The sequence below is a fragment of the Vidua macroura genome, chromosome 5 (genome assembly GCF_024509145.1).
Source record: "Vidua macroura isolate BioBank_ID:100142 chromosome 5, ASM2450914v1, whole genome shotgun sequence".
Classification (NCBI taxonomy): Eukaryota; Metazoa; Chordata; class Aves; order Passeriformes; family Viduidae; genus Vidua; species Vidua macroura.
In genome coordinates, this window is record NC_071575.1 from 35,862,313 (window position 1) to 35,875,338 (window position 13,026).

Consider the following 13,026-nt stretch of genomic DNA (forward strand, 5'->3'; position numbering starts at 1 on the left):
TTCTCAGGTATCTACTACCCTTTCTCAGGGTCTACAAGACCCTTTCCACTGTTATAATACTCATATCAGCAATGATCTACACCATGTACACAGGACCAGACATCATGCTTAGCTTTCCTCTTCCAAATAACACATAGGGGAAGTGAAGTAAATGCTGTCCAAAACAGGTAAAATTGCATATAGGCATCTGAAATCTTAGAAATAATGTGGACTCTGCAAAAATAATATGGACTCTGTCTTCCAGGTGGAAGTCATCAATATTTTGTTTTACAAATCAGGGAAACACTAGTCAACACAGCAGATATGAAATGGTGACAATTAGGAAATTTCTTTTGCTGTGAGAAAATGGAATAAACATCCTGAGACTGCCCAGAAAGGCAGTTCAGCACAGAGGTAGCTGAGAAGAAAGGACAGTGATGTTGCTGACCCCAACGTGCTGATGGAGAACCCCATGTCTATATTGTGCTGACTGGTTGCAGGAACCAGGGCTCTGCAGGTGGCTGTGCAGCACAGTCAAGCTGCACTGGGGACCTGTGCACCATGTTCCATCAGGATGGGGAACAGACAGAGGTCATTCATTTGCAGGCATGACACAGTTACAAAACAGTCCTAAAATATGTAGAGGAGACTAGGAAATCAATATAGGCCACAATATTATGTGGCACTTAGGGATAGGTTTTAATGGTGGACTTGGCAGTGCTGGGTTAGCAGTTGGACTCGATGAACTTAAGAGGTCTTTTCCTACCTAAATCATTCTATGATTCTATGCAGAAGGAAGGCAACAAATTGTTTGACACTGGACTAAACTACCAGAAACTCTATCTTGTTGCCATACAATATGTCAGAAAAGAAATAGGTCCTTGAAAGTGGGTTAACACATAAAGCTGAATGATGAACCTTCTATAAACCTGAAAAGAGCATGAATCAAGCTAAAAATATTTTAACCTCCATCTTCAAAAACAAACCCATGCAGTGACATCCTGAATATCATATACTTTTTATTAAGTCTTCCAAAGGATCAATAGGATCATGTTACATCACACTGTCATTTTCCTATAATGTTAGGAGTCACATGGTGGTTCTAAAATGCCAGCTACGCACTATGTTAAAATTAGAAAAAGGGGAAGGGTTTTGTAGAATATAATCAAACTGTTTCTTCCTTACTGGCATACTTGAACTTTAATATGCTGTTGATCTTACGAAGTGCATTTAGTCTCTACTCTGAATGCACTCCAGAGATATTCAAGGCTTTTGTGTTAGAACAGTTCTCTGGAAAAGACTAGTTTAAAAAAGAATGCTTTTTCAATGTAAAAATTTGCCCAGAAGGTCTCAGTTTCCCTGTGCCCCTTTTTTTCTTTTAATTTTTTTTTTCTTAAATAATCTATTTGGCTGCTTATCATCCTACTGGTTGAAAAGCACAAGAGGTAACATTCTAAGGTATACCTGACTCCAAATTCCAAGTGTGCCTGGAAAGATGCCACAGGAAACAAAACTTTCCAAGCCCTCACCCTACCAAACAGTTTGGGCAGGTAGAAGATCCCTGATTCCCCATATGCACTTTCAAGGAGCACTGAGGAAGAAACAAAAAAAAACCCTTGATTTTTTGTACAAACCATATTTTTCAGACATTTATTTTCCCTTTTTAGTCCAGCCTTGGTGAATTAATATATGGCCATATCTACACGTATGTATTTACATAGCTACACATATCTATACCTATACCTATATACTTATATATATTTATTTATTTATAAATAAATAAACATCTAACATTTATATAAATGTTATTTATGAATGTGTATTTTCTGGATAAAGGTATATTATCTATAAATAGTGGTATATTATATATTTAACGCATAAATAACTTTATTTTTTTTTCATTGACAAGAGGAAATGTCTATGGCTCAGGCAGTTCTAGCGCATACCCTGTCATCTGTTCTAAATTATTTGGACATTTCTCCTTTCCGCTCTTTGAACTTCTGGCATCTTATTCAAGTAGTCTGTCTCCAAATGATTCATGCTTGAAGGTACAAGTAAAATAATGTTTTCAATGTTTTCCTATTGTTCACAAGTCATAAACCAAAATGCAGATAACCTAGTTTTGCGGCAGTGTTTATGTTCCTGCAGAATACAGAGCCTTTTAATAAGAAAGAATACACAGTGATCATAGCTTTTTCTGCTTTTGCCCCTATATTGTAGTATAAGTATTTTGTGGAATTTAATGAAAGAGTACATGAACCACAACATTAAAGAAACAAAATGGATATCTAGCAGTAACTCTGTGTTGTGGTTTAGGACACTGCGCTACTTCGCTACTGTGCTTAACCTAACCTGCAGCACACCTAAAATAACATCTCTTTGAATTTGTTCTCTCTGAACAAATTAGACAAGTGGATTACAGTGTGCTGCCAGAACTAGGATTAGACCCTTAGGGACCAATTGCACCATTTTATGACCTTATCTCCACACCATTTATAATCTTATACTGGAACAAAATTATATCAGAGTATCTGCACAAAATCATATGTCACCATTCTACTTCACCGTTTAATACAATAAAACTGTAATAAAGTTTTTTCCTAGAGGAAATGGAGGTGACAGAAATGTTGTTGCGTTTACTTCTTCAAATCTATGTTAATTATCTCTTGAATCTTTGCATAGATTTCCAGAAAGTCCACATTCATAACACATTCTAATGTATGGCTGGGACTGCAGTCAAAAAATTATCATATGGTTAACTGTTTCTATTGACAGTAGTAAAATAAATTTTTAAGCGTTTTGTTCGGATTCCCCATTGACTTTAAAATGGTAAAGACCTTTGTAATATAAAGAAAATACAAAAGATTCTACTGACAGTTCAGCTGTTTTCCCTTAAGTATTTTCAAAACACAAATAAATTCTTGTAAGTCTAGTGAATTATAAATATAAAACCCCTTTTTTTTTTCACTTCTATTTAATATATTTTCCAAAGGCAATGATTGCCAAACGGCACTGCCTATGCTTCTTTGAAATTTATATGGATTTTTATTTTGGAGTTCTTTTGGTAAATTAAAAGAGGAAGTAATCTTCTTCACAGCAGCTTCCATCTGTAATATTATTTCATTAACTGACACCTGGAAAACCACAATATGTAGAATATCAAATTTGTTGCACAACCTGTGAAAATAGTAAGATACAACAGATGATAAAAAGGACTGACAGAAGCAAAGAAAATAACAGTGCAAGTATAAAACTATGACTTAAATTAATGTAAAAATGCAAGGAAAAGACTGGATCACATGTTGATATCAAGGAATTTATTAAGGAATAAATAGGAACAAAGAAAGAACATTTTGCTTCATAATAGGTTTTTTACCTATCATCTGACAAAAAAGAAAAAAAAAGAATGAAGACTATGCTAATTTAATATGGCTAGCCTTGCATTTTACAGGTATTGAAATTTAATTTGCCATATACAAATAATTATAGGCAACCTCCAATGCTCACAAGATGTCAGAATTAAATTGGTGGCAGGTCCTAGGAAGTAATACATGTATGGACATTTGCATCAGATTTCATTTTCAGAGAATGAGAGACTCTAATGAATCTCAGTAGAAAGTGAGGGTAGAGCAACAAAGAATGTCTGAAGGGAAAATAACTTAATTATAAAGCTTCTATTCCTTCTGAAGGAAATATATAAAAGATTGGATTCAAGTGCTACAAGGATGAATGAAACACTTCCCATTAAATTCTACATGATCTGGATTAGCAACAGTGAAAGTTATGGTCCAAGTGCATCAAAACTGACATATAAAAAGTAATGAGTGGCAAGGGTGACACAGGCCCAACAATGTATCTGAAATGTACAAAATTAAAATTTCCACTAAACTAATTTAAAACACTCTTTTGAAACTGCAAGAACAGATAATGAGAAAAGCTGACAGTAGCATTTTGAACTGCAAACAGCAGAAGAGGCAGGGAAAAATTATTGTTCTTGAGCAGAGGTAAATTGAACAGAAGAACCCAGGGTAACTGCATGCCACAGGTTCCCAAAGAAAGTGTTCAAACATACATCAGGTACTTCACAAGGAGAAAAAACTCTGTGCAACAAACAAGGGGAGATACCAATCAGTAAAGGACAAGTTTGAAGGATCCAGCCCACAGAAATAAGTAAGAAGGTAAAAGATACAAGCAGTTTATGAAGGACTGGTGGTGAAACGGTCAATATAGGATGAACAGTTTAAAAAAATCTGAAATGCTATTAAGAGACTAAAATGCTTTTTAATTTACATTTTTTATTTTCTCTCTAGGCATGCAATAGAGTGGTGTATTATAATTATAGAAAAGACCATTTATTTTAGAACCTGAATGTCACTTTGAAACACCCTTTCCCCCATTATTTTAAGCTGAAAAAATGTTATTAGATATCTTCTTAGAGAGGATGGTTTACATGGAAGAAGTATATGAAAAATACGTTCTTACTACTGCTTTGTTCTATCTTTTCTGTGTGAAGGTTATTAGACAGGTTAGTCATTTGCCACTGAGAACACTAAATGCTTTATTTACTTGGACTGCAGGACAAATATGATGACAGAACTTCCTTTCTGAAGTTTCTGTGATTTGGAACCTTGAGGACGGTAATGATTGCATCTTTGGGGAGTAGAAAAAAATGGAGCCACAGCTGATTTGCAAAGTAAAATAAAAGGTTAAAATAAAATTAAATACCTAAGGGCCATTTAAAAGTCAGCTTCCTGCAGATCCTGGAACAATCACATTAAGAAACTCCTTCTGCATTATCTCCCAGACATATAAAAATACATGAGATTAATAGCACTTAGATCCTTACTAGCAAACAGAGAACAGAAAGAAGAAAAAATATTTTCCTAACTTTTCTTCTCTTCAGAATTAGTGATTCCACAGTGGGGAAAGCAGGACCTGCCTCTTTCCCTTCACCAAAACCAAGTTGACTAGCAATGGCATGAGTTAAGGACAGCAAAGGGACTTCTTTCATCACTTTCCTATATATTAGCCAACAAACACACACAACTATGTACACCTTCCATTTTCTAGCCTATGTCAGTGCAATGTACTTGGTGTAGACTGCTGTAACCCTATTTTAAACCTTCTGAATATTTAAATGAAGACCTTTTTCTAAACAGAGTGATGTAATCAAGATTGCTATGCAGATTCCCACTATTCTGACATGGATCTATTTCAGTTCATAATCATAACCACTGCATTTTCATTACTGTATTTCACACAGCACAAGCTCTGTGTCCAGTATGCTTAGTTTCTTCTCTAGTACTTCTTAGCAGCAGGCAACATGAAACCCTGCTCCTTGCAGTAGTTATATATGCAACTGCCTGCAGAAATCAGCTACCTAACTTTGTTTATATACTCAGGAAAACCAGGGTGCACTTTTAATATAACAAATTTAACAAAATCCATCTGGACCTCAAGCTGTGCTCATCATTTCTGTACATGATAAAATAGCTTGTCCGTCTAGGGGAATTTTTCTGACAGCTTACTGAAATTAGTTACTGTCTAATCTGTAAATGAGACAGAACTTCTTTCATCCACATGTGTTTTCTCTTAGTATCTGGGTGGTTGAAAGATCATCACCACAGATGTATTGCTCTGATAATGGAATCCACTACCAAAGCAAAGCATAAAAATATAATGTAGCCATTGTTGTCATCTATCTGTACTGACAGATATAAATAAGGCCACCAGCACTGCATTTTTTAATATAAATCTCAGAGTTGAATAAAGTCATAAGGAAAGAGTGAAGTGCCAACTTCAGATTTCAAAATATTCAATTCCCACAGTTAGTTGTGGAAGAATAAAGGATATTTTAGGGTAAAAAGAAATCAAAAATCACATGTAAAACTATTCTTTGCCTTTGGTTACTATTTATTCGACACAAATTTTTTCGCTAATAGTCTAATAATTTCAGAGTTTTTATAATTACTGGTACAAAACTATGATCTTCCATAAAGAAAGTATGCTTTTTGCAAGGCAATTTCACTTATCATGAATCAACTCTCTTCCTTCCTTTTACATTTAATTTGAAATGTTGCTGTTGGCCATAGGACTCGATAGGCAAGTAGCACTCTTTCACAAGAAGAATCTTGTTTGCCTTCTGTATACACAGCTTTCACAATTCTGACATTGGTCACAGACAGCTTACATGGGAATCAGTATGTTAAGAGTATTGCCACACTGATTGATTTTGGATAACTTTGTCAGGAGCCTGTGAAAGGAGATTCATTATCCTCCCATGCAAACTTTGCACTTAGGAAAGACAGGTTCCTCCTGAAATTGGTTTAATTACATTCCTGGTCTGTGTTGTCTCCTAGTCACACAAGGACAACTAGTCTCCTGAATTCTCCATTTCTGCACAAATCTAATCCACCCAGTCCTGTGATATTCTGATTATAACCTTCCCCCAGGGCTTCTGTTTGTTTACCTTAACAAAACAACCTGTGTATGAAAACTGTAGAGACCTAATATAATTTGGTACCTGTTTCAGTTTTTGTTGATAAAGGGCTCAAACACTGTATAAAGTACCTTGTCTTCAGTGGCATGTGGAAACATTCAGACACAGTAATGATCACAGACATTGATCATTACTGAGGACATCATAACCTGGAAATGGGGATGAGTACCATCACCATCATCATCATCATCATCACTACCATCACCAGCAGGACCAGTCTGTTAAATTAGGAGAGTTAGATGATAGCCCTGCACATACAAAGACAAAACTTTCTCGGTCTTCCTCAAACTCTGTATTCTGACTATTTTCCATGTGACTTCTCAGAGGTATTGCCTTCCTATGTATAATCTGTCTTTCTCTTGGAAAAAGTGAAGGGCATCATCTTCTCATATTTGTTTAATAAAGAAAATACAACAGCTTTTTACCTTCTAGGAAATAAAGTTGAAATTACACAATATGCTTAGTATACATTAGCTGGAAGCAATGAAGCAATAACTTTTCTCATAGAATACTCTAACCTAAAATAACCTTAGTTATTAATATAAACGAATACATAGTTTCAAATACTTAAAGTACAAATGAAATGTAACTGATTACTGAAGATTTAAAAAAAATTATAAAATCTATAAAAAGCACCGACCTTTTTCAGTGTATATTTTTTGCTTTTGCTTACATGTAGGCACACATACAAGCACATGGATATCAAATGCACTTAAATGTACAGTGTGTCAAAAAGACATTTTTATTTCTCAGGTGTATAGCAAAGTAAATATGTGTGAGTCTCCCAGTAAAATAAAATACCTATAGTATAAGAAGATGATCTTCACAATATCCTTGAAAATTTTCTCCAATTAACTTCGAAGCATTTTGCCATTATTGAAAAAAGATGAACGTCCCATACATGTGTTAGCAGCTACATTCATTATCTGGCTTCTGCCATAATAATACGATAATTTTTCTTGCTCCTTTCAAAAATCTGAAAGAACTATTTTTAGGTAATAAAAGACCACAGGTCAATCTAATGGAAACTATTCTGTTATGTGCATTTGCCAAATATTTTTTCCAAAATATACAACATAAGGGATTTTCTGCCTTAAGGCTTCTGCATACCAGACCCTTCCACAGTTACGGTACAAATGTTAGAAAACAGAGAGAATCAAGAATTTTAAAAATCATATTCAGAACTGCAACATGGTAATAAAAAATACATACTTGCACAATAAATGTGTAATAATAAATAGCTGTAAAGATTAACATTTACTATGAAAGGATAAAACAGCTTGTTTTATCAACAGCACTTCAGAAAAAAAGTAAAAAAGTAAAAGCTGTGAACACTTGATTCCTGAATAACAAGATGTTATTGTCTCTCATGCAGTATTAAATATGCTCCATAAAGGAGAAATTCAGCTTTGGAAAATGTTGAGAATGGTCAGACTCTTCTAGGACCCCACCATAATTTCTTAGGTTACATGTTAATAGTATACTTCACAGGGAAAACCTTCAAAGACATTAATTTTCAGCAGCAGAGGAAATAAAAGCATTTCACTTCATAATGCCCCAGCCAAACATATGTATCTTAATTTTTGCATCAAATGAAGTAATTAAAATTCTATTAGCAACACTTTCCTCCAAAACATATTTTTAAAACATTTCTAGTTGCAAGATACAGATTTCTATCAGGTTGAAGTGTTAAAGCTTCGTCCATTGAAGAAGAAATATGTTTATTATATACATGAAAGTGTAATTTATATATCAATGGACTTAAGAACCAGAATCTCAATATATTAGTCTGATACTTTTAATCCAATCTAGATCATTGACTTACCAAATTCTCGACATGCAGTTGTTCAGTAAGTCCACAAGAACATTTTAAACAAGGATATAAAAAATGGAACAAGTACTAAACCCAACAAAGCAATAGACAAAACTCTTCATGAAGATCTACAGTTGACTTTTTTTTTAAACTTCCCCAATAAAATATCCACTGTTAATAGTCTTTCCATTTAAACAGATATTTGTGTTTCAAACTCATTCTTCTGTAGCAGCCTTCAAGCAAATACCTTCTGAAAATATGTCTTCAGATGCAGTCTGAAAGCAATGCAATTCAGCAATTACTGGGTTCCAATGATTGCTGAATTACAGCAACCATTGTTCATTTAGTTCTTAAAACTAAATAAAAACTGCCCCCTTAAAAGAAACAACTAGATTTAAGCTATTTCTTCTCCCTTGTAAAAAAACATTCAAACAGAATTAGGCCCTCAAAAATCAGAATGTGTGGGGATAAAAAGAGTTTATAACAAATGAAAGTATTAATTTTGCCTTTTCCCCATCTGTTTTGTTAATTATTGGAAATTTTACATTTATATGTGGAACTGGGTATGTGAAGAAAACATGAAAATAACCAGTATACTAACCAACTAACCACATGGTGTGCTAGCAGCCTCTTATTGTGCAATGGGCAGAAAAATTAATAATAAAGTAAAAGAAAGCCCTAATTTTTAGTTCCAATTAACTGAAATTGGAACTAAAACTAATTGGTATTGTTCTCTGCTCTTACTCTAACTCTACTCTAGAGGGCTTACTATCAAAAAACATATTGAAACCACAGTGTAAATAGCTAAAAAAAAAAATCAAATGGCCTATTTTTTATACAAAATTTCATCTTTTTCAAACAGAAAAATAAAAATCTTTTACACCGGAGAAAAAATAACTTTTTAACCTACCTTGACTGCATATCTTGGTGCATTTTGGACTGGCTTATTTCAGCTGGAGTCGAAGGGATTTGCTGTTGTAGCTCCACCAAAGACTGGTAGTACTGCTGATGATGATGTTGCTGCTGTTTGTACCGAGACAAACTGAAAAACAGCCCTAAAATGGCTTTCAAATTTCCATTCCTTATTTCTATTAAAAAAAAAAAAATAAAGAGAAAAGGAAGTGAAAACACTTTGTTTTTAGACTTCAGTTTTGTAAAAGTCATACTAAAATATGTCTGTACATACCTATAGTTATACATGTTTATGTCTTATATCTCTTAATTTACCTGTAATATCAGAGATATTTTAGGAGTCACTGATAGTATATTTTTAAATATAATTTTTGGTTTTTTTACATGTCAGTGTTGCAATAGAAACCTATCTCTACAATGCCTTCATGATGAGTCATTTGCATGGTCATAAACAAGAGTATATTCAACCTTAAATAAGGCACATATTCTGAAATGAATACTCCTGTCCCAACAAAGTACAAATATTCTCATTAAGGAAAAGCTCATTCAGAAAAATCTGAATTCTTTCTAGTGTTAAATATACATCCTGTCAAACCTCATGACTTTAAATTACTCTTTTTCCTCTTGGAGCAAATTCTGTGCACATTGGTAATAAACAGTGAGTTCTGGAAAAATCAAAAAGACTATATGGTAATGGTTCTTGTCAGTGAGCACATATCCATTCATACAGATGTATGCAGGAAACATGAGAGGAGAAAATAAATGGAAGGTTGTTTTTCAAAAAGGTGACTGTAATGCTCATGATTACATCTCTGAACTTTCAAATTACATGATTCTACATTTGCCAAAACTTATTACAAGAAACTCAATTTCTTCTCCCCCTAAAGAATTGTAATATTCAGGATTACACACAGTAAAAATGGTATATTTAAGGAAATCACACCTCTGCAGTACTTTGAAGAACATAATTATGAAGATAGTAGTGGATTTACTCCAGATTCATGACCAACTGCATAACAGCAGAATTAATTTTAATCTTACTTCAGCACTAAATGTTAAAATTTGGTTTTAAAGAATAAAGAGCATTTTAAATCATAGTCCTTGGATTTAGTCCTATGTAGTATTATTTCTCTTAGTAGTATATGAATTTAATATATTAAGTTAAATATATTAAAATTATTTTCCAAAGCAAAACAAAGGTGGGAATAAAGACATTACAGAATGCAGACAGATTTTATAAAGTATAGAAAGTATGTTATGCACTATGTCAAGGTACTAAAGAATGATGAGTATCCTCATAAAATAAATCCATGCTATTCACACATTTAATTCATACTTTATATGAAAGTAAAAATAGGCTGCTCTAGAAATTCTGGTTCTAAATAGCTTTGAGGTGAATGAGAGCATGCAAACTTTCAGTATTCTCTTGCAACAAGATACCTACAAATATACACAAAGGTTCTCTTAAATCGCTAGGGGAGCGTTTCACAATTTGACAATCAAGGTGAATAGATAGTAGATATCATGTCTGTGTTGCATGTTTAAAATCCTAGATAGGTTCAGATGGTAGAAGACAGTAATTCTGAGTTAATTTAAAAATCAAATAGTGGTTAGCTTTCCAAATTTTTTCTCCATGAATCTTCTAGAATTCAACTGAAATTATCATCTCTGGAAAAAAAATTCCTTCCAGCTTTTAGTTGTGCTACAAGCAAAATAAAAATACAGCGTTGCATCTCTGGACCTGTTACCTTCAGGTGCCATAGAGGTCAAAGGTGAGCAGCACCTTGCAGAACTGCTACAGGACAAAGACATATACATTTTATTAATTAACTTGCCTCTTACATGAACAAGGCAATATTACATAATAATTAAGACAACTGGTATTTTTAATGTTTTTTATTTATTAATTTTGTTGCAACCACATTAGGCAATCTTTTAAGGTGACTAATACAGCAGAATAACTGAAGCAGCAAAACCATTCACTCTTTGACTTAATAGGAGACATCAAAGGAATACTATAATTTTCAGACTCATCTGGACAGCATTACTACTAATAATAAATTTGCTGAAACAAATAGTCTTCCCTGGGTTTATTTAACTGGGCAAGATTCTTATGTTCTTGTTTGCTCTTTTGAATCAAATATATGAACAAGTTTAAAAAAAAAAAGTATGCTCAGGAAGTTCTGTGCCTATCTAATATTGTGGAGGTAACATGAAAATATTAATACCATTGAAAAAATATTGTTTTAAAACATTGTCTCAAGCTTCATAAACATTGCATTTCTTGGTTCAATTTCAAGGGAAAATTAAAAGGAAACTCTCTCACTTGTTATCACTAATGTATATTTGCATGCTGTTCAAGACAGCTGGAGCTTAGTATTTAGGTGCAAGTGATTTGTGTTAAGAAATTCAGCTTTCAGAAGAAAATCTTGTTATTTGTTCTGATGATTTGTTTCTCTTACCTTCTGCAGAAAGACCTTGGACATTTACACCTCTGGCTGCCAGAAAGCTAAGGCAGACATCAACATTCTCAATCTGCAACATGAATAGAAATAACAAGCAGGATGAGACTATTTTACAAAACACAGAAATGTTGGGAGAGGGAAAAAAAAAGCAAAAAAATCTGCTCAGGAATGAATACTTTACATTCATTGCATACTACAGCTCTTTATCAAAGTTTAGCAAGAATGATTACTGCTAATTGGGCAATCGAGATAAAGCTTTCATTGTCCACTTTGGTGCTTAAAAACAATTCACAAATGCCCAATCCAGAATGGCATGCTGGCAACTCAGCAACCCACCTAGTTAACATAAAACTGGATTTCGTATACTACAGACAAGCAGCAGTGAAAGCACTCATAGAGAATTGGACACTGAATATATGTCTGGAGATGTGAGCAGCTGAGTTTACTAAAAAATACAAGCAAAAACCTCCAACAGTGTAAATAAAGGTACTTGCTTGGGATGACGTAGGATTGTGTGAAAATTATATCAGTCTCATTAGTGGCTGTTCCTCTGTTTTTTTTTCCTTCAAATAATACAATAAATAAATTTAATCTATTTATTGTTTATGCTCCTCAGAAGACTTTTTGCTTAGTAAAGAACATGGTGCTGGCTTCTCTTGGTGATTTAGAAGAAATCAACAGCTACCACAAAGAGCCTTACATACAAAAATGTAGCATAAATGTAGATCAATAAAAGGATAAAACATCTGCCTCTAAAATGAATAATCACAGAATTAGATTGCTTTCATGTGTCTAATAGATGATGGAGACAGGGTGTTCCAAAACATTCTCGAGTCACCATCCTCAGCTGATTATCCCAGTCCTTCCAGGACCTCTGAAAGAATAATCAGCTATAAACATAAAAATTACTATCTTTGTCTATAAATATGCTGCTATGAAAACAGAAAAATTATGTATAGAGAGGTGTTATGTTTCAAGTGGCTTCAACAGGTTTGATTTTAAAATACTTTTTTAGGTTGATGCATTTATTTCAAGGCAATTAGGACCACAAAAAAAAAATTGAACAATATATTTTAAATGTTTTAAATGCCTATTATCATTGGAGAATATTAAAAATAAAGCAAGTAATATTCAACACTAAAAACATAAAGCTGCAGTAGCTCAAGTCCAGTTATTTTATTTGAATGTTTACACATTTTACAAAGTCTCATGTCAATGATTTTCAACCATTAAAACATAAGGGGTAAATTCACTCCTTGAATGAAAGCTACTTCATCCTTGGCAGCATCTTTTCACACCTAGGAAAGTCTTTGACTATCAAAGACATCTTTCTATATTGGAGTTCTGCCATTGTTCTC

The 13,026-nt window shown here is 33.6% G+C and overlaps 1 protein-coding gene across 1 annotated transcript in view; it reads right to left on the reverse strand.

Annotated features, from left to right (window-relative positions):
* Positions 1–13,026, reverse strand: part of NAV3 (neuron navigator 3) — a 248,795-nt gene that overhangs the window by 141,605 nt on the left and 94,164 nt on the right. Inside the window, exons 4-5 of the mRNA XM_053978007.1 lie at positions 11,666–11,738; positions 9,202–9,379 (exon numbers count right to left, since the gene is read on the reverse strand). Of these exons, the coding sequence (XP_053833982.1) occupies positions 9,202–9,379; positions 11,666–11,738 (251 nt within the window). The remainder of the gene's footprint in view (positions 1–9,201; positions 9,380–11,665; positions 11,739–13,026) is intronic.